Consider the following 26,707-nt stretch of genomic DNA (forward strand, 5'->3'; position numbering starts at 1 on the left):
TAAAACAAAGCAACTGCCCTCTGTGCCTCTCCTAAACCCAAACTATTAAACCAAAAAAGAGTATCCAGTAATACAAACTGCAATGGAATGAACTCTGGCTTGTGTAGATAGGGAAATTTCCTTTGGGATTTATGTTTCACTGTGGCATTTCATAGGACGCTTCTCTTACGCGGGCCTAGAACTAGGCCACTGAAGCCCAAGCAACGTTACCACCATCCAGGTGGGCACTGGAAGCTGACTCTGCTGCATGGCCCACACTACTGTGCACTTGTCCCCATGGCCTCTCATCTGAGGTTTCCAGTGAGATGGGAGAGCCAGTTAGGGAGTCTCGGGAGGCCTGTATGGAGCAGCAGGAATCAGAGGAGAAATTATGCAGACGATTGTATGGGACACTGAGATGCTGCTGAGAAATAGGGAGAGAAATACCTGGCCAGGCTGGCTTGGAATCAGACCCTGGAGCCCCCAGAGCCAGCTCCTAAGATGGGGAGCTAGGTGGTGGCCGGTTCTGAACATTTAAAACCCTTCTGCTCAGGTGTATCCAAAGCAGCTTATGCTCAACAGTAACCCAGACTGAAAAACAACAGGTCTTACCGGGGGCGCTGGTGGTGGGGGAGGAGGAGGGGCCCCCAGCGGTGGGGGAGGGGGAGGCAGAGGAGGAGGTGGTGGCGGCGGTGGCACCGGCATATGTCACAGCGTTGGCGTCTCTTTGCTTCTGAATGGTCCCAAGAGAACGGTTTCTGCTCTGAAAGGGAGAAAAGAGATAGTTTTCAACTTGAGTGTCTTTATTCATGCGCAGGTAGCACGCATCATGCAGGCCCAGGCGAAGAATGGATAGCTTTTTCCTTTCTCTTGTCCACTCATTCATTCTTCCTCCCATTCACTCTTTCAACAAATACCAAATGCCCGCTCTGGGGCCGGCATTGGGTCAAGTGCTGGAAACAAAAGAAGTAGCTAGATTTTAGAGAGACTTAGGTAATAAAACTGATGAAATCTAGCTATTTATGTCTCAATAGAAATAGAATATAGAAATATGTCAGTGGCAACACCTCATTCCATAACGATTTTTCCAAACAGCTGCATCCTATCTGCTTAGCATTAAACTTTCTCGCTTTTTCCTTTCTGATGCAGTTTAAAAATATTCTGTACATACTCCCATTTTCCTAAGCAGAGCAAATGGAATGAAATTTAACCTTTCTGAATGTCACGGGCTTAATGTTACTCACGATGCCAGCCTTGAACAAGGCTTGCAAAGTGCATTAATCATTTTCCTGCTTCCTTCTCTTCTGCTTTTACTCTTCTTGCCGTTGCCGGGCTGCTGTTTCTATACAATCTGGTATTTGCTACAGACGGGGCTTCGGGGCACAATTCTGCAAATATGGTTATGTTGCAAACAGTTAATATTAGAGGATGTATGATCTCCAAATAAATGTGGTATTTCACTGTGGAGTGGGTGGTGAGTGTGTGTGTGTGTGTGTGTCTCTTAGAATCCACATCAAAACACGCTGAAAAAGCTTAAAATGTATACTAAGGAAAAATCCCACAGTTTACAAGAATGAGGAAAACCTATAGAAGAATCTAACAATTTAAGTGGTAACAAAAATAAACATCAATCTTAGGCCAGGGTGGTTTTGTGTTCCTTCTGTCTCTCTAGTTAGTGGAAGGATAGAGCAAGGCCCATGCCCGTTTCTTTAGCTTTAAACTCCTACCATTTGTATTATTTAATGGTAATATTCTTATCTCTTAGAGGCAAAAAGCAATTATGTAACCTGGAACTTTGTTCCTAACCTAGTCCCCTGGATTTTGCTTACTTCACACACATTCTCTTTACCTTTGTGTAGAGTGGCTGCCATGTGACCGGCTAATCACAGTAATTTCCACATCAAGCCTCTGAGGTCAGTAGTTTAATCCCAATTTTATAGGTAAGAAAACTGACATTCAGAGATATTAAGTACTTTGTACCAAATCCCACACAGAGAGTCATGGGTGGACCTGAGACTGGAACCCAGGCTTCCCAAGCTCTAAAGTCCAGCCTCTTCTCAACATGATTTTTTTTGTGTGTGGCAAAATGTGCATACTACAAAATGTATCATTTTCATAATTGCAAAGTGTACAATTCAGTGACATCAAGTACTTTCACAATGTTGTACAATCATCACCACTATCATTTCCAGAATTATTCATCATCCCAACAAGTGCCCATTAAATAATAACTTTCTATTCCTCCTCCCCTAGCCCCTGGTAACTTCTAGCCTACTTTTAGTGTGAATTTGCTTATTCTAGGTACCTCAAATATAATATTTGTCCTTTTGTGTCTGGCTTATTTGTCTTCAAGTTTCATTCATGTTGTAGCATGTGCCAGAATTTCCTTCCTTAATTGTATGTATGCACCCACCACATTTGGTTTATCCATTCATCTGCTGTTGATAGATACTTGGGTTGCTTTCACCTTTTGAGTACTGTGAATATAACTGTGAACATCAATATACAAGTATCTCTTCAAGACCCTGCTTTCAATTCTTTTGGGCATATACCTAGGAATAGAATTGCTGGATCATATGGTACTGCCCTGTTTTCAGCAGGGTTAAGAACCCCCTAAAATTGTACAAAAAATTTAACGTGATGGGGCAACCTGGGGGGCTCAGTTGGTTGAGAATCTTACTTTTGATTTTGGCTCAGGTCATGATCTCAGGGTTGTGAGATCAAGCCTTGTATTGGGGTCTTCACTCATCAGGGAGTCTACTTGAGATTCTCTTTCTTCCTCTCCCTTTGCCTCACTTCCCACAGATGCACTCACTCTCTCAAATACATTATATAAAAAAATTTAAAGTGGTATAAGATATACACATAAGTTACACTTTCATGTGGAAAGAATCCATGATAGTTTTTATAAGAATTCCAAAGAGGTGCATGAGCTGATCACCTTAGGAGACCACAATTTTCTTTTTTTTTTTTTAAGATTTTATTTATTTATTCATAGACACACACACAGAGGTAGAGACACAGGCAGAGGGAGAAGCAGGCTCCATGCAGAGAGCCTGATGTGGGACTCGATCCAGGGTCTTCGGGATCACGCCCTGGGCTGCAGGCGGCGCTAAACCGCTGCGCCACCGGGGCTGCCCAAGACCACAATTTTCTTATAAAGTATTCCCCTGAAAGTTACTAGCACCTGATAATTTCTGTGTCACTCTTTCTTTCCTTGATAGTAAAACAGGAACAGAAAGACTGAAAAAAATAATATTCATCAGAGTCCAGAGAATAAAACTATATTAAAATTGAGCAGAGATGCCAGTTGGTAGTAGATATTTCTTCTAAGTAGCATCAATATTATCTTATTATACAATAAAACAAACTGTGTGTATTAGTCGGATAAAGCTGGTGTTTTACTATTTTACTGGCTGAATGCTAAAGGAAGTTGGATGTGAGCTCACAGTTTAGTTGGAACAAAGATGAATGATCAGCTATTTGTGTTTTAACAATTTCTTTCATGAAAGGCATTGGGTATATATCTCTTTGTGATCCTTAATTCAGTGGCAAAATAATTTCAGTCAAAACTTTACAATAGGGATTAAAGGGTTGGCTGAAGTATCACAGAACAAGAAAACATAGAGGTCTCATTAAATGAGGATTACATCTTTTAAGCAAGACGGATGAGAGGAGTCAGACCTGCTTCCCTTGGTGAAGAACTGGAAAGGGATTAGGAAAGTAACTTTAGAAACTTAAATGTCACTTACCTAAGGTCATTTATCTCAGAAAAAAATGGCCACAGGAAGGAATTAAGGAGAACTGTGGCAGAACTATTCATACAACCATTTAGCCCACAGCTGGATTATATCTCCTAGTGTCCTCTGTGGTTAGATGTGACCATGTGACTGAGCTCTGGCCAACAGAATGAAGGCAGCCGTGATGTCTTCCATGAGGCCCATAAAGACTTTCTACCCACAGTTTTCCTCTCTTCCTCCATCCACTGGCTGGAAGGAAAGGTCTGATATGTGGGTACAGCCACAAGATATAAGAAATCTGGGTTCCTGACTCTCTTTAAGGCCATCCACCAAATCCTTTATTGGACTTTACAAAAATGAAAAACTTCAACTGTGTTACATCATGGAGAGTCTGGAGTTTAAATGTATACAGCCACTAATTTTTAAGTTGCCCAACACAGGAACTTAATAGAATAGAGCCAATTCTCATTATGTGCAGTAGTTATATTCTATAAAGTTGCCAGAGACACTGAGTTAGCAAATACTGAACCACTGTTCTCCACAGAAACACAAAGACTTAGACTCCTCTGGACATTTAGTCACAAGGCTTTTGTGAATTCACTAATACAGATTCTTGTTTTATGTGTATTTCTGCTATAAGACACCTCATTTCATATATATTGTTGGTACATTAACTTGAACTCCATGCCAACAGCATTATACCTCATGCCTAGATGAAGGTTCTCTAACACATTCTTTTTAAAGATCTTATTTGTTTATTCATGAGACACAGGCAGAGGGAGAAGCAGGCTCCCCATAGGGAGCCCAATGTGGGACTCATCTCAGGACCTTGGGATCACGACCTGAGCTGAAGGCAGATGCTCAACCACTGAGCTGCCCAGGTGCCCTCTCTACCACATTTTCTCTATAAAGCACAACACAGCCTTTCTATGCACAACACTAGATCGCACTTCAGCATTATATTTGGGAGGGGCCATTTAAACGAGCAAACTCACCAACAACAAGCACACAAATCCAAAAAACATGGCACTAAATAGGATGTGCAAAGAACACTGGTTTACAGCGTGAGACCTGGAGCAAGCATGCAGAGTGCCGCCTCGTTGGACCTCAGCTGGGAAGCACGTGTGCACGGGGAGGCCCCAGGTTTCCCCCCACTCTGTACATGACAGTGCCGATGAATACTGACTTTGGAGTTGCAAATAGAGTTCAACAAGTAGGTGACTAGCAACCTATGGAATCCGTGAATAATGAGGATCGACAGGATAACTTTCTGAACCCCCTGTATGGGCTCAGCACTGCATCAGGGACTTATAACACACTGTTCCGATTAATGCCCTCAACAACTCTATGGTAGGCACTGGCATTTCCTATGATAGAGAACCAAATTTTATCTCAGAGACCTTACTAGTTTCCTCCAAGTTTCAGAAAGAGTAACAGATGAGTTAAAGCTCTGGCCTCTCTGATCCAAAACCTCATTTCTTGGTTTTAATAACTTGGTATCATCCAGGTCATATTATCTGCTTCCATTATGCAAAGATTTTTAAATATTCCTGAGACCCCCAGGTGAAAAGGACCTCATGTAGGTAAGCATAATTCTTGCACTTGCTCCTCCTGAACCTAGGCATCCTTGCTGTCCTTTCAATTTTATTTTGAGAAATCTGAGAGTAATCAGGTGCCACTGGGCTTCTGTCTTGCTGAACTCCCTGGGATGATGTTTCAAACTCTAGGATTAGAGGGTATTTTTACATGTGGTACTTGATGGCTTTGAAGGCTTTTTCTTGACAGATAAAATAATTAAGCAATTACCTAGAGAAGTATTTGTTAAAATCTGACAGTTAAGAATGCTGAGCTCCAGGAAGTCACAGGCTGTACCATGAGCTCTTTGAAGCTTTGTGCTCTCTCGACACACTTAAAACTGTTATTTTGCTCTGTAATGTATTAAAAAAAAATGCCGAGGATAAAAAAAGCCAGATTCTCAAAGGCTTTTGTGTTTTCTCCCGACTCATGAAATAACTGAAAAACAGTGCTGAGACGCAGGTTAGATATCCAAACACCCTTAGAAGGTGTGGAGGGCGGCAAAACTAATGCCACTTCCACGTGAGAGCCCCCCCCCCCCCCAGTACAGGGGACAGTGCTGCTCTCAGGGTCAGACAGGTGTGCTTTTCCCAGCTGTGTGGCCTTGATCAAGTCACTTAGCCCCAGGGGGTCTCATTTTCTTTACCTGTAAACTGTCTAGAATGCTTAACTCTCGGTTGGTCGTCGGGACTAAAACAAAGACTGTACATGAAGAGTATTACAGAGGTCTTGACAGGCAGCCGATGTTTAACTGGAAGCTATATTTATCAGCATCACACCACCACCTGCATCCCCACAAATAACTACAATAAAAGGTGGAGCGGGACACATGTCCCAAGAGGGCTGTGGAGCGCTCAGGAATGTCACCATCAATTCCAATATGAGGAGGGCGGGGGGGGGGGGGCGGGCAGTAGATAAATGTTGGGTAGAAGCTATGGCATTCTTCAGCAGGTGACAAGGTGGCTACAGGAGGCTGTTCTAGTTAGGGAGGGTAGCATATGAGCAGAGACAGAGAAAGGGGAGAAAGCAAGCCTGGGAGGCTCTGTATGTAGGGGGGAGGGGAGAAGAGAAAAAAGGCCAGAATCACAGAGGGGCTGAAATGACACTACACTATTCTGCAAGTATCTCTTCTCTCAGGTAGGGGTGGACATGTGTCTTGTTGTGGCCATCCACCATCTCCTCAGGCATTGGAAAAGAGTTCAAAAGATGGTGAACTTCTCAGAGGAGTCCTGGCCCCCTCAGCCAGAAGCCAGGAGCTCCCTTTCCCAGGATCCCTTGCAGGCAGGGAGCTGATTTGTGACTCAGTGGTCACAACAGTGGAAGGACAAGGTGTGGAGGGGCCCTGGCTCACAGGAGTGACAGTGTGGGTCTGCAGCTGGAGGCCCCCCTTCAGTGGGAATGCAAACCCAGTATGGCCACATCCTTTCGGTTTTCCCCCCAAAGCCCCAAATCCAGATTTTGGTGTGAAGCCCAGTTTTGAAACGTCGGTAACTAATTCAAAAAGTGTTTTTAAAAATCACTGGGCCAACAGAACATACCTGCAGGTCATACAGAATCCATGGGCTGCCATAATACAACCTCTCTACCAGGAGCTAGTGGGGTTGGGAGTGTGGGGGTGGGTGATGAACCCTCCCTCCCATCCTTCCTTCCTTCCGCACCTGATTCAGAAATAGATGTGGAGTGGGCTTGCCTAGCTTGTTAAAATAAAAAGTTCTCTATGTATATGTACACCAACTGAGCTTTATCAGAGAGAAATCGCTTATGGTAAACAAGTTTACACACTAGTTGCTTTTGACTAAACTATACGCTCCTTTTTTTTTTCCTTCCAAGAGTAGTTTGTCAGATTACAGTTGTTGACAAGTAGAATGTGTACCTATTTTTAAAATATAAGCAAGAAGGGTTACTGCTACTATTTGACAAAAGTTCCTTGTGCTGGTTCTTAAAATACATCTCAGTAGGAATCTGAAAATAAACTTCTCTGTGCACTCATGACTTTTTATGTTGTGTCGTTGTCCCATTGAGTCTCTTATTTGGCTGTGAAATGAGGGAGCCAGGCAGAGATTTCTCACCTCTGAACTAATAAAGGTGAAGGAGCCCCAGGTGACAAACAACTGCTCACATGATGGTCTCAGCAGGGTACTACAGCTCTGTCTATCATCTAGTTATCAAAGGTGTCTTGTGGCCAGGAAATCACAACCCACAGGCCCATGAGCATACAAGGCACAAATAAAAGGTTTCTTGAAAGATAGGGGCACCTGGGTGGCTCAACTGGTTAAGTGTCTGCCTTTGGCTCAGGTCATGATCCCAGGGTCCTGGGATGGAGCTCCATGTGGGGCTCCCTCCTCAGTGGGGAGCCTGCTTCTCCCTCTCCCTGTGCCTGCTGCTTCCCCTTGCTTGTGCTGTCTTTCGCTCTCTCTCTCTCAGTGCCAAATAAATAAATAAAATCTTAAAACAAAAGAAAGAAAGAAAAACACATGGCAAAGTTGCCAAAAAAAAAAAAAAAAGTTGCCAAAGCTATAAGGAAAATAATAAAGAAAAAAAAAAAAAAAAACCTCTCCTGGTGACAGTGAAAATGATTTAGAGTGTTCACTTTCTGCTGTCCCTTCCTCATTGTGTGATGAGTGAATGCTCTGGGCATAGCCTTCTCTTGGGAATTCCCACCCATAAGATCTCACATCCCACACGTCACCTCTCCTAGTTAACATTGTCCTGGTTTAGGCCAAATGGAAATTGATACCCTCACTCTCCTCAATGGTATAAAAGTCCTGGAAATATTCAGCCTTTTGGGGGAGTTGGGGCACGTTGGGCTGAATAAGCAGGGAAGCAGGGGACACGGGGAGGGGGAAATAAAAAACACAGGTTAAAAAAAAATCCTTGACCATTTATGTTCTGGAGAATAGTAAAACAAGTTAGCTCTGTGATAGCTGTTACTATGTATCAGATCTTGTTCTTAAGGCTCTTTGTATATCAACCGATTTGAGCCCCACAACAGCCCAATCAGATTAAGCGCTACAATTGTCCCCATACTTCAGATGAGGAAACTGAAGCACAGAAGGGTTAAGAAATCTTCCCAAAGTCACACAATGAATTGGCGGAGGAGCTGGCATTCAAACCTAGGGTGTCTGTCTCCAGAGTCCATGCTCTTAAGCCCAAGCTAACTTAAGTCACTTAAAAACACATGGGTTTTACTTTGCAAAATAGGAAGGAGGGTCCTCAACAAGTTAAAAATAGAGCTACCCTATGACACAGCAATTGCACTACTAGGTATTTATTCAAAGGATACATAGTGATCAAAGGGGCACCTGCACCCCAATGTCATAGCAGCAATGTCCACAATAGCTAAACTATGGAAAGAACCCATATGTCCATTAACAGATGAATGGATAAAGAATATGTGGTATAGGGAACCCTGGGTGGCGCAGCGGTTTGGCGCCTGCCTTTGGCCCAGGGCGCGATCCTGGAGACCCAGGATCAAATCCCACGTAGGGCTCCCTGCATGAAGCCTGCTTCTCCCTCTGCCTGTGTCTCTGTCTCTCTCTCTCTCTGTGTGACTATCATAAGAAAAAAAAAAAAGAAAAGAATATGCGGTATATATATAGACACACACAACACACACACACACAAACACAATGGAATATCACTCAGCCACGGGAAAAAATGAAATCTTGCCATTTGCAACTAGGTGAATGGAACTAGAGGGTATTATGCTAAGTGAAGTAAGTCAGAGAGAGACAAATACCATATAATTTTACTCATATGTGGAATTTAAAAAACAAAACAGATGAACACAGGGGGAGGGAAGGAAAAATACGATAAAAATAGAGAGGGAGGAAAACCAAAAGAGATGCAGAACTCTAGGAAACAAACTGAGGGTTGCTGGAGGCGAGGTGGGTGGGGAGATGGGAAAACTAGGTGGTGGGCATTAAGGAGGGCGCTTGATGGAATGAGCACTGGGTGTTATAGGTAGCTGATGAATCAGTAAATTCTACCCCAGTGACTAGTAATACAGTATATTTTAACAAAATTGAATTTAAAGAATTTAAAATAAAAAAAATTTAAAATTTATAAAAGGCTTTTATAGTTTTTGTCACATCCCATACCACCTGAACTTTCTTTTAGCTAGATACATTTATTTTGCAGAAGAAACTTTAAATTATCGCTATAAATGGAAAACCAAAATCATCTTCCATAAATAGAAAGTAATAAAAAAGCGAATGCAATAATTGTTAAAATGTTGTCTATATACATTTCCATAATGTATATAGAAAGTCATACATAAATAGAAAGTAATAAAAAAGTGAATGTAATCATTGTTAAAATGTTGTCTATATACCATTTCAATGCATTTCATGTTTCCCTGGTGATACTTAAGCCTTTGTGCTTTGGGAAACTGATCTACAGTGATGCTCCCCAAACTTTAATGGAGAATGAATCACGGTGGGGGTGGGGGGGTGGATCTTATGAAAATGTAGATTCTCATTCAGTAGTTTGAGTGGGTCCTAAAATTCTGTATTTCTAACAAGCTTCCAGGTCAACGCTGCTGGTCTGGAGACCACACTTTGAGTAGTTCTAGAATGTGGAAATATGTAAGCAAGGCACAGTGTCCATCCCAGACCTCCTGAATTAGAATCTTTGGGAGAATCTTCTCAACAAGTGATTTTATGCCTGCTCAAGTTTGTAAAGCTCTGTTGCAGAATATCAAGGCTGCGGAAATTCTCTGCCCTACACCATTGGGACACTGTGTCCTTTACTGAAAGGCTCTTTTTCTATAGACTCATTTAATCCACGAATGGATCCAGCCTGCTGGATGGATTCTCATACTGTATGAGAATTGGAACTGACACACAAACGTGAAAGGGAAACCACACCGAGTGTCCATTCACTCTCACCGAGGTGATGGGAAGGATTTCTAACACCTGGGAAACACCGCCCTGATGACAATAGTTCCTGAAGCTGAATCTGCTCAGGCCTGATCGGACATTGTAGTTAATTATCTGGTGAAATGCTGAAAGGATTAATATAGTCTTGTCTACGTGAGTTCTAAAATTAAGATATACATTAACCACAATCTAATATGAAACCTAGCAAGTCATACCTACAATGAGCTCATAAATTAGTTTCCTTTTATAAGACTCTTAACTGAAACACAAATTTGTTCCCAGGTCATTCATTGAACGTTCTATGGTTTTTGGACATATTTGGCAAAGGGAAAAATGGAAATATTGATTATATTTATCATTGACTCCGGTATTTAAATTATAGCTAACTGTGACGAAAATCATTGTGTGTGCAGTTCCCAAGGCTGAAAGGAGAAAATATTGATTTCCTGTCTTTTTTTTTTTTTTTTGCTGCCTTTGAACGAGCTAAAAGAAGAACGAGGCTAATTAAAAATACATAATATTAATCACACATTTATAAGTAAGCCTCATTTCATATAACTGTTATGCTTCTGCAAAATGGCATCTCTAATTTTGGAAAATCAAGGAATGCTTTAAGTATACAAAAGGAATTTATTATGCAATGGAAACCCATAATCGACATTATAAAATAATGAGTCATTTTACACAATAAATTACCACCTCTTTCCTTAATTTATTTGATGACACTAGATTTTATGATGAGGGCGTTTTTTACTCTCTAAGGCTAAGGTGGTAAATTTTCACTTAGGATGGTGAACCCTCCTGAAAATGACTTTTTGAGAACCACTGAGGAAATAATGTGAAGACAGGAGGTGGCACAGGGTTCAAGGCTACAAGATAAATCCTTCCTTTTCAAGTTTCACTTCTGAGACTTTAAGTCTTTTCACCTTATTTGTACTGCTCTGGCTTGGGCCAGAAAAGGACCACGCAGATTGTGGCCCCTGTAGTCTCTTGTCCACCTTGACGTTCTGCTAGAACCTCAAACAGTCGGTGGCAAGGAGCCATCATCCCTCACCAGGCTGATCCTTTCCTATGGCAGCAAGCACAGGTCAGTGATAGCCAAGTGACCATAGGGTGTACCTCCCAGGCCAAGGGGCATCATTCCCTGCTTTACCACATACCCCTTTCCATGGAGGCAATTTCTACATCTCGTTTTCCACTCTGTTCTATGCATCCTATACTTCACCCACACCACATCTGTGACATCTTCTTACATACCTTTTCTATCTCAGCGTCTTTGTCCATGTTATTCAGGCTGTGTATGACAGCCTTTGACACCTGAAAAATTCCTACTGATCCTTTAAAACACTCTCAGGTGCCCACTGCTCTGCAGGGAGATCCTCCTCCCTTTGGCAGAGCTAACTGTACTCTGCCGGTGGGAATGCAAAATGGTGTGGCTACTTTGGAAAAGTCTGAAAGTTCTTTGAAATGTCCAACAGTTATCATAGGACCCACTGACTCCGCTCCCAGGTATCTACCCAAGAGAAATGCAAACTTAAGCCCACACCAAAACTTCCACATGAGTATTTCCAGTAACATTGTTCATAATTGCCAAAATGTAGAAAGAACCCAAATGTCTATCAACTTATGAGTGGATAAACAAAATGGCTGTGGGATGAAATATTATTTGGCAACAAAAATGAATGAAAGACTGATATAAGCTATAGCATGGATAAACCCCAAAATCATTATGCTGAGTGAAAGAAGCCAATCCAGGGGCACCTGGGTGGCTCAGTCAGTTATCCCAAGATCCTGGGATAGAGCCCCGCAGCAGGCTTCCTGCTCAGCAGGGAGGCTGCTTCTCCCTCTCCCTCTGACCCTCCTCTCCAGCTCATGCTTGCTCTCTCTCTCAAATAAATAAATAATCTTAAGAAAGAAAGAAAAGGAAAGAAAAAGAGAAGAGAAGAAAAAAGGAAGGAAAGGAAGGAAGGAAAGCAAGCAACCCAGCCAGCCAATTGCAAAAGGCCACATACTGTACGGTCTTATTTATACGAAATATCCCGAATAGGTAAGTCCATAAAAGTAAAAAGGAGATTGGTGGTTGTCAGGGCTGAGGAGACAGAAGGTGAGGAGTGATTGCTAGTGGGTTCCTTTTTAGGGTGATTAAAATGTTCGGAAAGTAGATGATAGTGATGGTCGCGTGACTCTGAATATTCCAAAAACCACTGAATTGCACATTTTAAGAGAGTGAATTTTACGGTATGTGAATTATAACCCAAGAAGGCTGTGTTACAAAAAACAATTGGTGCAGTGTGATTAGTATCAGGCAAAACAGAATCCAGGGCAAAAAATATTAATACAAATATGTAGTGTTTTGGAAACATGAATTAATTGGTTCCATGGGTGATGGATACGTAAAAAGCATAAGAAACCTCTGAAGCAGGCCTTCCATGGTTGAAGGGAGTGAGGAGGGTATGAGCAAAGCTTTGCCACCAGTGCATGCATGGGGTGTGCGGCAGCCAGCCCCAGCCAGCATGGTGCTCACAGAGCCTTACTTTGTAGGCTGTTAAAGACAGGAAAGATGTTAGATACTTGTGTTTTAAAAACAGCACCTTGGGGGCCCTGTGTGTGGAGAGTGAATTATAGGGAAAAGCAGCAAATGGGTAGAGCAATTTGGGGATCCACTTGAGTGAGGATGGATATTTATTTGAATTATAATCACGGTAAATGGGATAGAACCAAGAATATTAGTTTGGATGTCTGGAATGGGTATCAGCAGTATGAGCCCAGGATAACCCTAGTGCTCCTGGCCGAGACAATCTAGTGTTAAAATAAGCAGACAGGAGAAAGTGTGTTTGTGGTCGGAGGGGCATAGATGGGCAGGGAGAAGGGGATTTAATTTGGAGCATCTGAGATGCTTTTGACAAATGGAAATTTAGATCTGAAATTTAGGAAAGAATCAGGCCTGGTGATAGTGATTCAGGAATCTTCACATAAGGCAGTTGGGTATGTCTCATTCTCTCATGCTAATTGTATGAAGATCTGGAAATGCGTAACATTTTAAACTACTGAGTTGCCTTCTGTAATTTCTAATTAAGTCAGGGACGTGGCTAATAATGGCAGTAAGTCAGGTGGCTGATAATGCTAATTGCCTATTCAATAGCCATTCCCTCTTCTTCCTCATAGCAAAACCCCTAATTTGTGGGTGGGGTGGTAGCAGTTGCAATTTACTCAGCTAAAAATATTTGATTTCTCAGAATCCCTTATATTTTGAGCAATCTTGTGACATCATCCTGGCGAACAAGATGTAGGTGGAAGTAGCTAAAGAGGGTATTACTTTCTGAATAAAAAGGTAACACCTCTCTAATGGAAGGGCCCTCACTCTTTGGGCATTTACATCTTCCTTTTCTTCCTGATTCTAAGCCTAGACATGCAGCAGCCAACTTGTAACCATGAGGCAACCAGATGTAAGATGAGGTCCTACAGGTTAAGGACAGTGAATCAGGAAGTTGAAAGTACTGTTTGGGCCCTTGCATCAGCCCTGGACTGCCTTTCTTGGGAGTCTAGTCTAGTTCCACAAGATAAATAAACTTGTATCTGTTTAAACCAGATTCTAGGGCAGCCTGGGTGGCTCAGCAGTTTGGTGCCGCCTTCAGCCCAGGGCCTGATCCTGGAGACCCGGGATCGAGTCCCACGTCAGGCTCCCTGCATGGGGCCTGCTTCTCCCTCTGCCTGTGTCTCTGCTTCTCTCTCTGTGTCTCTCATGAATAAATAAATAAAATCTAAAAAAAAAAAAAAAAGATTCTAATGTATATGTTGTTTTTGTTTTGTTGGTTTTGGTAGCTGAATGCAATTTTAACTGCTAGAAATCACATTTGAACTAACACATCTATCAGTGTTATTATATACATTGGTATTATATTGGTATATAACAGAGAGAGACTAAAAAAGACAAGACCATTTCAACTACCAAAAAAAATTTAAAAACAAAATATTTATTCTTTTTTAAAGATGATTTTATTTATTTGAGAGATAGACAAAGAGCATGAGGAGGGGGAGGGACACAGGAAGAGGGAGAGCAAGGAGCCTGACGTGGGGCTCCATTCCAGGACTCCGGGCATCATGACCTGAGCCAAAGGCAGATGCTCTTTGGCACTGACTAGGTGTCCCCAAGATATTTATTTTTACTACCAAGAAGTACTGAAAGCATTAAGGGCCTTAAGAGGTAGTATTGAGTACTGGATTTTTCTTTCTTCCGGACAATGGGATAAAATTTGCAGCTAAACAGAGATTATGGGACTACTGTATTAAGAAAATTCATGAATACAAACCCTATTAATGAGCATATGTGCATGAAACACCCTTCTGGAGGAGGTAAATTGAGCTGGTATATTTAAATGGCTTTAGCCAAAATGAATGTTCTTAAAGATGGGATTGTTCACATGACTCTCACAAGAATTATAATCTGTGGAAGAAAGAATCTTTCTACTCCCCCAGGCCCTCAGTAAACATAGCTAAGAAAATAGCATGTCCCCAAACCACAGCTCACTGGCCCTTCACAGAAGAACTTTTGCTGGACTGTGCTCTGGGTTTATGTCTCCGGAACTGCAGTCCATAATGTTCTAGGAAACATTTATTATTGCCTTCTACCACAAAACTTCCATTGTCTTCAGGGCAGGGACCCTGTGGAACACTTAGATCTCTATGGCAACAGTGATTCCTTTGAAGACCTGCCAGGAGAAAGTTATCCCAGGTTTTAGGACCAGGAAAAACTGTGCAACTGATCTGTTTTTATCTCATGGTCACTGTGGATCAAATAACTATTTGCGTTTTCCTCTCTGTTTTGGCTACTGGGAAGCTCTGACAAATTTTTTAATCTTCTCTCCAGAAACTACACTAGACTTTATAGTAAACTCAACTGCACCTTATGATAGAGTCTTATTCTCTAAATTACCTCTGATTTTATCGTGCTTTCTAATTTGTGCATTCTCTTTACCCTGGTTTCATTCGCTATTAATTTTATGTTTATTACCTGTTTTTGTAAACTCCTCAAATGCTTTATGGGATAGGAACCATTTAAGGCAAACAACTTTTAAAAGCATCAGATGACAGCAGCTACTTTACTGACCATTGCTATGAACGAGGTACTGTTCTAAGTATGGAACTTTCTTTCTCTTTTTAAGATTTTATTTATTCATGAGAGACAGAGAGAGAGGCAGAGACATAGGCAGAAGGAGAAGCAGGCTCGATGTGGGACTTGGTCCCAAGATCCCGGGATCATGATCTGAGCCAAAGGCAGATGCTCAATCACTGAGCCACCCAGGCGTCCCTGCATGGAACCTATCTTAAGTTATCTACCCTAAATATGAGATAAGTACTATTATTACGTCTGTTTTACAGATGAGAAAACTGAGGGACAGAGAAGTCATTTGCCCAAGACCATACAACAAATAAATGATGACTCAAACCGGGATCCCTGGGTGGCGCAGCTGTTTGGCGCCTGCCTTTGGCCCAGGGCGCGATCCTGGAGACCCGGGATCGAATCCCACATCAGGCTCCCGGTGCATGGAGCCTGCTTCTCCCTCGGCCTATGTCTCTGCCTCTCTCTCTCTCTCTGTGACTATCATAAATAAATAAAAATTGAAAAAAAAATATTTAAAAAAAATGATGACTCAAACCCAGCTACTCTGAATTACAAAATTTCGCCAAAAAAAAAAAAAAGAACTAATAATATTGAATTTCTAAAAGAAGCTGAGGCCTTCTGAATTTATAGGATGAGCTTAGCATCCTTCAGCTTTAAAGGAGATATCTCAAAAAAAAAAATAAAGGAGATATCTCTTATACATCTTGTCTATAAAGTCATGCCTGATGACCCCCACCTACAGAGGGGAATGAGACAGTAGAAGCTAAAAGGGCAGATAATCCAAAAATAATTGACTTTTGATTTTAGAACATAGAGGTTTTCATTCATTCGCTCACTCGTCCATGCAGTACTCATCATGTGCCATGCATGGTCAGGTTCTGGGAACAGAGATGAAACAGACAAGCACCTGCCTGTTCAGGAGCTCAGGAGCAAAAAGGGGGAGTCAGGGAGGTAAAGGGTGCCTCGGGGTCATAAACGAGCTGATAGCAGACCAGAGCAGGGTGCGACGGGATCATTTTAGGACCAGATTAGCCCTTGGTGTCTATGTCACAGTTGATAACGGGAGTACGAAGAATCAGCTCCTTTAGAGGGCTATTGCGACAATTTGGGCTAAGATCTTTGGGCTAAGATCAAGCTCTTAGCCTAGCCTGGCATGTACTATGTGTTCAGGATGTGTCAGCCTTCAGCTCCTAAGGCACAGTGGACAGCAGCCTGGGCATCCTGCTTTGTCACACGCACAATCCTCATAAGGACAAGTGTTCTCAGAAGCTCAAGCACCGAGGCTGGCTACTACCTCCCCTGAGCTACCCCCTAAGAGCTGACTTACAGTCCATTAGCACTCTTCCCTCGATGTCACCATCTCAGACTCAGTGTCTTGTTGGAATAGATCACCCACACGCGACGAATATTCCTTCCAGTTGCGCTAAAAAATCTTCCACGGTACCTGGTCCACATCGCGCCCCACCCGGCATTTTTCCTGCATTTGCTCTGCTTCACTTTATCTGGTTGGCACTTCAACAACGGCAGGTAACTGCACGAGTCCCCTGCGGCATAACGGGTCAGGTTCCCACTTGAACGGGTCTAAGGAAAAGCCCCAACTAGAATTGCAAAACGGGAGTCTCAAGTGCGTTATTGGCTGAAGCCGTTAAGAACATATGTGCTGCACCTGCTCAGCATCAGCTGGGAACAGTACGTCTCTCTTCGGTTTAGCACAGTGGCTAAATAAGAAGTAACTAATCATTTTCTCACCAAACCTAACTCATATTTAACAGTTCCCTCTCAAAGTTTGTTTTGTCATGCTATCAGCAAAGTCAGTCAAACATTACGATTCCTTTCTAAATATTCCAGCAGCCAGATGGCAGGAACACTACTGTGACAAGGCAAAACTCGCCTAAAGATAACTTCATGATGCATAATCATGCTTGATGGCACTCGGCTAAGTAGAGTCACCCAGAGGTACCTCTTTAGCTGCCCCACTTAACCCATATCAGATCCTTATAATTGCAAGAAGAAGGCAAACATTCAACCTGCAGTGTGAAACTGGCTGGTAAAACAAACACGCTTCTACTTCTCTGAGGTCTGAATTTTAGGCAGAAATATGAAATCACTAGAAGACCACACATTAGGATACGATGTCTCTCTACATATAATGTCACTGTACCTTAAAGTTTCAAATAGTTCTGTACCAAATTTAATGTACATTTAGACCACGTGGGCTAGAAAACAACGTCTCCCCTGCCCAGTTATTTCCGTAGTGTGTGCTTTTTAGTTGCTTTTGTTGTTACTCCAGCGTTAAAGTATCTTTATAAACTCTAGGATGTAGGAAAGTTGACTCTTCCTGCCTGGTGAAAATTTTATGCCTTCTCCCTTAGGGTTAATTATATTTTGGCTTCTCATACCTTTTCTAGGTTATATTATTCATTGTGTGTGTGCGTGCTCTGTGTGTGTGTGTGAGTAACCGCAAAATCACAACCTGTTCTATATGGTTTCTGAACAATAAATCTCCTAAAAAGAGCGTTGGCAGGCTGGGCCAGCTGGCTTTCTCCTGTTTCTAAAACTGTATGTTCTTAGACACACGCACTTCCTCCATCCCTTCTGCTGCTAACTTCAGTCTGTGACACAATCTCACATGCACAATTATATGAAAACAACAGAGACTCCTGGAAAGGAACAAAAAGAGGGCAAGGCAGGAAGCCAACCTTCAAGTCTCTTGTCCGGGCTTCAGGTGGCCGAGAACTGCTTCTGGTGGTATGTACAGAATTTGAAGTCTGTGTCCCCAGGTTCTTAACTCTGGCTCCCCCGGGTAAGGCACTTAAGGCATTTTTAAAGTGTGTGACTTTTTATTTGCTCATCTGTAAAACACCTCCCTTAAAGAACCGTGACTCCGCGTGAGGATGTTCACACAGGCATTTGGCAAAGCCCTCTGCGGCGTATATTTCATTTCCCATTATTTCTCAACTTTCTTTTGTTCCTCTGTCCTTCTTTTCTTTCCTGATTCGGTTTTTGTGGTTATTTTATTTTATTTTATTTTTGTTTTTGTTTTTGTGGTTTTTAAATGTAGCTCTAAAATGCACTGCCTGGAAAACACTAATCTGTGTGCTACCACAGTGAGTGGATTTTCAGCATTAAATTTTTATGTACTTTTTAATCGAGGTAACGCAGAAGCCAAGCGCACAAATTTCAAGGAAGGGATTGCATAAATACCTGTATGTGCACACCCGTGGAGTCACAAGTGAAGCAAGGGAGGGAGCATCTCCCACATTCCAGAAACCCCCCTTGTGTCCAGGTTGTTGTAAAAGGCCCAAAGGCAACCCCACTTCTAACTTACATTGCCATGATTAGCCTTGCCTAAAGTTACAAACCCAAACAAACAAATAAACAAACAAACAAAAAAAATCAACTCAGGGGAGGTTGGGGTTGCAGCGATTACTACTACCATGGTTGCCCATGAGAAACGTACTTCCAATCCTCCTTCTGATGAGATAGAAGATTTTGGAAAAGGGGCATGAACTTTGTGAATCACACAGGTCACGCAGGACAAGGCCCTCATTTTGTCATAGCCAACGACTCGAGGCTCTCAGGGAGGCCGAGTGACAGCGCTACTTCCTGCTACAGAGTAACTTTGCTTCCAAATGCTGCTGTCACAGGACGCGTCTCTAACGTGAGGGACGCGGCCGGGGCATCCCCGCGAGCCTGGAGCCGGGCACAGCTCTCCCGGAGGCTCCGCGTAGAACTTGGTAGGGAGCAGCGTGAGCAGCAGCGTACACTCCGTCCCCACGAGGCTGCAGCTCCCGCTGCGGGCACACCCACGCGGCTGGCACGGAAGGGGAAGGCACTGTGCCTGCGAGCCTGTGCCTGCCTGCCCACAGGGGCTCCTCACACCCCCTTCCCCAGCGCCCGCTCCCCCCACCCTGCTCCCCGCATCCCTCCGTGTCTGGGGGGCGGTAGGGAGGGAGGGGCATTCTCTGCCACCTTCTCTGACTCCTTCGAAGGACTCTGAAACCCGTACGCGTGTCCAGATCTAAATCGCTGGAGCACAGACTACTGACCCCGGGGGTCTGGACAGGAGCCCTGGGGGCTGAGTCCCAAGATCCGCGGGCAGGTCCCAGCTAGGGCAGCACGCACCAGCCGTGTGACCTTGGGCAAGTCACTTCACACCTCCCGGACCGGCTTGCTCCCTCTGCAACCCCAAAGCCGCCTCCAGCCCTGCAACGTCCCAGCTCTTCTTCACTCCGCCCCGGCTCTTCCTGCGTGCGACCGTCCCCTACTCAGCGAGACCCCAGCCTTTTGTTCTGGGGGGCGGGGGGGGGGGGAGCTCGGCGGCGAGGCCAGGCCAGGCAGGCTGGGCGCCGGGGCCGCTCGGTGGAGAGTCGGGTCAGGGGAAGACGTCCCCAGGCAAGCCCGCGGGGACCCGGGACCCTCCGCCGTCCGCGTAGGGCCCGGCTGGGCTCGGAAGGCGCGGCGGGCGGCGCTGGGGTGGGCGGAGATGCCCGGGCACCCGCGCGCGCTGCACCCCTGTCCGCGCCGCGGGCCACTGCGCCCCCTCCCCGCCCCGCGGAGCTACCTGCCGCCGGCCGTGCGGGGGCCGGACAGGACGCAGGCCCCAGGCCACGTCCTCGCCGCCGCCGCCGCCGCCGCCTCCGGGCTCGGGGCTCCGGGCTCCGTCCCCAGCCCGGCGCTGCAGGTGCCGCCGCTGCTGCGCTCGCTGCTGCGCTCGGTGCGCCCCGCTCCGCGGCCGCCGCGGGCTCTGGTGCTGCCGGGACGCGGGGGCGGGGCCGTCGCCCCACCTGCTCCGCGGGCTCCTGCGCGGGGACGCGGCCCGGCGGGCGGGGCGGCTCGGGAGCCCGGGGGGCGGGTCCCGGCGGCGGTGGCGCGCCCCTCCCGCCTCTCCGGGTGCGCGTCCCGGGTCCCGGCCGCGGGGAGACCCGGCCTAAGGCATCGCCACGCTGGGGGCGCGCCGCTGCTGCACCCACCTAGTCCGGGCCTTTGGAACCCTCCTTCTGCTCCAGGCGGCGTCAGGAGCCCTGGCGACAAAAGGGGAGACCCAGGTCACCTTCTGCCCTCCCGGAGTTCACGGTCTGGAAGGGAAACTACAGGGCAAGTACAGTCCAGGACCGGGAGGGTGCGGCAGCGGGGATGGCACCCGATCCACACTTGGGGGGAGGTCAGGGCAAGGCCGCCCCAGGAGGTGATGGCTCAGGTGCAGGGGCCTGGCCCAGGGCCTGGGCAGGTAGACCGTCCCAGTTGGAGCCTAGGAGACGGGGAGCAGACTGTGTTTTGAAAACTGAAATGTTGGAGCGGGAAGAACTCGCTGTGACCAGCAAATCCCCGTCGCATTTCAGGTTCAGGCGCCGTGGAGCATGCACAAAGTTTGTATCTGAGGCTGGAGTGTTCCTCTAGGTGAGGGTTTCCTATCGTCCGTGGCCTGGACCTCTCTACAGACAGGAGGAGCTAAGAGGATACTCACGGACCCTTCACTCAGCCCTTCAGTGTCTGAACATGGACCGCAACCCATGCCCTCTGCAGAGCCCTAAAGGCGTGGGGGTGAGGGGGGCAGGGTCTCTAACACGAAAGGAATTTCTGGGCTGGAGGGAGGAGAGAGACCTGTGCTCCACGCTGTTGACAAGGCTTCTATGAGGTGCACGGGAACACAGGACAAGAAGCAGGTAATGACAACAGGAAGGATCTCACACATGGGCTGCAACCTCTCTTCAGGTTCAGGTTCTGGAGGAGCTGCTGTCAACGTATGTTCCCACGCAGCCCTTAGCTAGTTTCTTAATTACTCATGTTCACAGCAAGGATAAATAATTCACTCCGGATGTCGTTCGTGGGTTGTCAAGAACATGGGTTTCTGTTACATTGAGATGAATAAAGGTGTATGTGCAGTCAGTGGAAGCCAATGAGGTACTTGCTTCCTGCCTATTTGTCCATGTTCGGCCTGCCTTTCCTCCTTTAGAACCAATAAGATGATCATTGGTATGCAGTCTGAAAAACTGCTCAACCTAAAATTCATAAACGATTTTGCACAGGTGAACACTACTTAAAAAATATCTGAAACATAACCAGACAAGACACTGTCCTCCGAATCCCTAATGCTTGTTCTCCTTAAACACGTAACCACTCAAATTCTAATGCAAAAGGAAGAAAAGATGAATTAGCGGAGAAGACATTTCCATGAGCCCAGAGAGCACCCATCGAGTCTTCTGCTGAGTGGCCCAAGCAGGAGCTATTTGAATGGATAGGCCGCTGGCTCTTTCATTCTGTTTCCCATGGTCCTTATTCCTGAACACAAACGGGATGCCTAGGGGTGCTGCAACCAGATGACAACCAAGAGACAATGAGCATGAAGCCACAAGGCCAATATGACTAGGATGGCCGAGGGAAAAATAGTCAGCATGGCACCGCTGGGCATTCGAAGCAATGGCAGCAACAGCCCACCTCTGAACTTCTCGCTGTGTGAGAAAAATAGTTCCTGTTTGTTTAAGCCACTGAGGCTGGGTTTTCTGCTCCTTGCAGCCAAATGTACTCCCAATGAATACAGTGACCGGGTGAAGGGCAGGATGTCTTCTCCCGTTGCTCACAAGTGCCTGAAATAGCTCACCTTTCATACCCTCTACTTGTAAACGTGTATTTACATCTGCTGTGACTTCCTGAGCTTGTCGGGAGAAGGGCGCTATAGAAATTGTAAATGTTTTATACATGTATCCACATCAACCCTGCAAGTGTTTATGAGCAGCTCGTAGGTGGTGATAATGGACTGGTTCTGGGGCACAAAGATGAATTCCCAGCACTGCCCCCAGGGAGCAAACAGCTTAGTAGAGGGCATGAGCTTGCAAATAGAGTTTTGCAGTTCTGTGCAAGAGAGGAGTTTGCCTTGGACAGAGGGGTAATAGAGGAGAAGAAACAATGAGCTCTGTCTGGTTCAGGGAAGGAGGGAGGCAGTAATACCTGGGCTGGGCTTCCATGGAGGAGCTGGAGTTTGCCCTGTCACAAACTGGGGAAGGGACCCCATTTCAGGGAAGAGAATGTCTGACGGACGGAGCTTGGTGGTCCAGGAGCCTCAAACTCCACATGTCTGAAACCACACTCGTGGTCTTCCTCCCAAACCTATCCTGTTCTGGGTGTCACGCATCTGCCCACCTGTCCAGCTGGACCACCCAGCGGCTTCCTCAGCTGCCCTTCCCTCATCACCTCTCCCCCAGCTGGAGTTTGTCTCTTGGGTCTGTCTGGTCTTACCCAGGGGCACCTGTGTCACCTCTCTCCAGTGCTCCCACAGCAGCCTCCCAGCTGGTCCACTCTGCAACATGCAGCTTCTCTCTTCCAAACCTTTCTCCACAGTGTGGCAAGAGAGATTATCTCGAAATCCAAAGCTGATCTTATTAACCCCCCATTATCTGTAGTTTAGTGACTTCCCTTTGCTCTGATGGTAACAACTAAGATCTTGAGCTTTGTCTGAAGGCCCTCACAGTCTCCGGCACTACTTGCTCAGGCTTCTCCCCCTGTCTCTTTACTCCAAGTATGTGGGCCTACTTTCAGATCCTTGAGCAGGTAACATTCTTTCTTGTCACAGGTCCTTTGCACATGCTATTTCCTCTTTGTAAAGAACATCACCCAGGTGAACTCCCCTTCATTTTTCAGATCTCAACTAAATTTAACCTAGATCTTGACCAGACCATTTTCTCCTGTTATAAGCTCTCATAATCCTGTGTAACTTCCTGTTGCAGCATTTATTACAGTTCTAGTGATGCCATTAAACAGCTAGACTGGGGATCCCTGGGTGGCGCAGCGGTTTAGCGCCTGCCTTTGGCCCAGGGCGCGACCCTGGAGACCTGGGATCGAATCCCACGTTGGTCTCCTAGTGCATGGAGCCTGCTTCTTCCTCTGCCTATGTCTCTGCCTCTCTCTCTCTCTGTCTCTGTGTGTGACTATCATAAATAAATAAAATTTTTTTAAAAAAAATAAACAGCTAGACTGTGCCAAAGGGCAACAAAAGGATAGTTCACTATCTTGAATGCAGTTAAATTCCATCATGATGCTTCCACAAATTCTGCTGTTCCAGAATGTGCTGCAAACACGAAAAGGTTGAGATCTTGGAAGGTCAAGGTATATGGAGAACACAGGGCTTTACTGAACAGGCAGAGAAAGAGGAGCCAGCCCACAAGGGAGATGGGGAGAGAAGGGCGAGGATAAGGAAAGAGCCTGGAGAGAAGGGGTGCAGAAACCAGACAGAGAGAAGGCATGGTCAGTAGTGTCATACTACATGGATGTCACATTCAAGGGAACATGTGACAATGGAGGTCATGAGTTATCCTAGTAACTAGTTTAGTGCACTAGGCCAAGGCGAAGACTGATCTTGGTGGGTTGAAATACAGAAAAGCTGGGGGAATGTAGAACACACTTCCAGTGTTTTCAGAAATCTTGGCCAAGAAGAGGAGGTGAGAAGGGGAATCACATCTAGAATAGGAGAAAGAGTCAGGGAAGGTAGAGACCCTAGCATCTTGTTGGTTAAGAGAATCAGTAGAGAAGAAAGTTTCAAGATTTAGGAAAGAGAAATTGGAAATGGAGCCAGGAACTCTCTGAAATATCTTCTTAGACCTGTTGTTTGAAAAACTGAGAAGGGATTTGCCAAACAATATTTCACAAAGTTTTCAGAACTATTGACCCTTCTAAGTAAATATATAAAATAATATTAAAAACCTTCATCTCAGAGACCAAAGATGTGGATTCAAGGTTTCATCAACTAGCTATGTGATATTCACTAACTTGTCAGATCCCCAAAATATTAATTCTTTCATCTACAAAATGAATGTAATAATTTCTGCCATGCCTCAGAGTCATTAACAGAATACCAAGAGGCGCGAATTCTATGAAATTTGTAAAATTGGAAACTCCCCCCCCTTTTTTTTTTACTACTAAGGGCCACTGGAACATAAGAACTTTACCTCTTTTACTGTACCATATTTTAAATTAACCTGTACTTATTGGAAATACCAACTAAAAGTAATTATCTTTTAAAGGGTGACGTTACTGACAACTGCTCTCAGTTTTACAAACTCCCCCAAGCTTTTTTAGAGTATTTCCCTTTATCCAAGGTTTACCTCCCCATATACTGTGGGTGCAGGGGGCAGTGAATGTGGTATAGCAAGGGGATGATGGGCCCTCAGAGTCCCTTCCTCACTTCTTTTTTTTTTTTTTAATTTTTTAAACTGGAGTTCAATTTGCCAACATATAGCATATCACCCAGTGCTCATCCTGTCAAGCGCCCCCCTCAGTGCCCATCACCCAGTCACCCAAACCCCCCGCCCACCTCCCTTTCCACTACCCCTTGTTCGTTTCTAAGAGTCAGGAGTCTCTCATGTTCTATCCGGGTCTGTCACACTGCTAAGATTCGTTTTCTTCACCTCTTGTTTCTTGACTCTTCTGTAGCCAACATGGTCCATTACCTACAAGGCGCACTCCGCTTTCAGCTTCCTTGTTGAAATCGTCATTCAGGTTCTAGTGATTACGATTTACCAAGGGCTTTCCCCAGCATTATCATAATGATCATCCAAACAACCTGAGGGTTTGATCATCATATTTGAGATGTTGACATGGAAACTCATGGGCTCATGGAAAGGTAATGGGCTCGTGAGAGTTTCAGGGCTGGTAAGGAGTAGAATTGTGAAAGGAAATGAATCCTGTGCCACAGGACTCTGGTCTCACTGCCCAGCATGGTGCCGGGTACAGAGCACATCCAGTGAATGCACAACTACAGGAATGACTTATCACCATCTCTGGGTAGTTGTGCCAATGCAACCTCCATCCTGATAAGAGCTACCATGTCATACTTAAAGCCCTTTAAAGTGGAATTTATCATCCTTCTGGATTACTGGTTTCTGTTAAAGGCACTGTAACTCACTGATTCTCTCAAGCCCAAAACCTGGTTCGTCCTTACCTTCCCCTGATTTCCACCACCACCACCACCTAATCCATCACAAAACCCTGTCCATTCTGCCTCCCAGACACCTTCTTGAGTGCAGGCCTGGTCTGGTGCCATCATCTCCAAATTGGTGTCTCTGGCTCCAGTGTTCTTCCCGTTGCTCCCAACTGTTCTCTACTCTGTATCCATAGTGATTTTTCTAAAGGGAAAATTTAATCATCTAATTTGCCTGCTCAAAATCCTTCGATTGTTCTTCTTTGATCTCAAGATAAGGCCTAAATAACTTAATATGCTTATAAAGCCTCCAAGATTTGCCCCTCCCACATCATCTTCCACTCCTTATCTTCCTTGTTCCTATTATGCTCCAGCTATGCCAAAGGACTTGGAAGCCCTTGGATTCACCATATGTGCTCCTGACTCTTCCTTCACCCAAGCCATATCCTTGTCTTGGAATACCTTTTCCTTCTTCACTACCTGGAGAACTCCTCTTCATTCTTCAATATCAATGCCTACTTACTTTGGCAAAGCTTTCTGAACCCTCAGTGTAGAACAGGGGCCCTTCTTTTGAATATCTAGCATCTTCTTCTCCATCTGTACTGAAGCACTCAGATCACAGTGTCATAGCTCTTGGATTATTTGCTTACATCTTTAAGGGCAGAAATGGTGTCCTTGTGTCAATACTACCAGCACCTAGCACATAAGGTGTCCTATAATAAGTCAGTACTCAATAAATGTTTGATTAATTAGTTATTCAAAAAATATCTAGCCCTCCTTCTCTCATCTGTGCAGGGAATATTCTTTTTTTTTTTTTTAAGATTTTATTTATTTATTCGTGAGAGACAGAGAAAGGGAGGCATAGGCAGAGGGAGAAGCAGGCTCCCCTCTGCAGGGAGCCCGATGTGGGACTCGATCCCAGGACCCCAGGATAACGCCCTGAGCTGAAGGCAAACACTCAACCACTGAGCCACCCAGGGATCCCTGTCCAGGGACTATCTGAAAGATAACAGCTTAGAGGTGATAAGTCAGCTGAAGTGGGTACTTTATTTCTGTCTTGGTGACAAAGGACTCAGGTTAACCCTTATGGTGTGAAATCATGGACTAGGTTGGAATGGAATGATATAATAAGAAAGACAGTTTCAGAGCAATTCCTGAGTCGAGCTCAACTCTGTAGCTTTGTTATTTTGTTTAAAATGGTACAAACTGGGCAGCCTGGGTGGCTCAGCGGTTTAGCGCCGCCTTCAGCCCTGGGCAATCCTGGAGTCCCGGGATCGAGTCCTACGTCAGGCTCCCTGCATGGAGCCTGCTTCTCCCTCTGCCTGTGTCTCTGCCTCTCTCTCTCTCTGTGTGTCTCTCATGATTAAATAAAATCTTTAAAATAAAATAAAATAAAATAAAATAAAATAAAATAAAATAAAATAAAATGTTGCAAACTTCTGAAAAACAGCCACACATTTCAAATGTTAAAACAAAAAAGCAGCCCAAGATTAAACAG

The 26,707-nt window shown here is 44.9% G+C and overlaps 1 protein-coding gene and 2 long non-coding RNA genes across 8 annotated transcripts in view; 2 read left to right on the top strand and 1 right to left on the bottom strand.

The window, feature by feature from the left end:
• Positions 1 to 20,019, bottom strand: part of WIPF3 (WAS/WASL interacting protein family member 3) — an 83,427-nt gene extending 63,408 nt beyond the window's left edge. For 2 of the 4 annotated variants that reach the window (XM_077856364.1, XM_077856365.1), the window contains exons 1-2: positions 19,861 to 20,018; positions 592 to 742 (exon numbers count right to left, since the gene is read on the bottom strand). In XM_077856364.1, coding sequence (XP_077712490.1) covers positions 592 to 684 — 93 coding nt within the window. In that variant the 5' untranslated portion in view covers positions 685 to 742; positions 19,861 to 20,018. Of the gene's footprint in view, positions 1 to 591; positions 743 to 16,623; positions 17,012 to 19,860 lie in introns of those variants that run through there. The other 2 variants (XM_077856363.1, XM_077856361.1) reach the window with 2 other exon arrangements.
• Positions 17,863 to 26,707, top strand: part of LOC144288661 (uncharacterized) — a 56,385-nt gene continuing 47,540 nt past the window's right edge. For all 3 annotated transcript variants that reach the window (XR_013356616.1, XR_013356615.1, XR_013356617.1), the window contains exon 1: positions 17,863 to 18,044. This is a non-coding gene — a long non-coding RNA (uncharacterized LOC144288661). The remainder of the gene's footprint in view (positions 18,045 to 26,707) is intronic.
• On the top strand, positions 20,155 to 21,196 carry LOC144288660 (uncharacterized). The gene is made up of 2 exons (XR_013356614.1): positions 20,155 to 20,393; positions 20,639 to 21,196. It is a non-coding gene; the product is annotated as an uncharacterized LOC144288660 (long non-coding RNA).

This window comes from Canis aureus, chromosome 18, assembly GCF_053574225.1.
Source record: "Canis aureus isolate CA01 chromosome 18, VMU_Caureus_v.1.0, whole genome shotgun sequence".
NCBI lineage: Eukaryota > Metazoa > Chordata > Mammalia > Carnivora > Canidae > Canis > Canis aureus.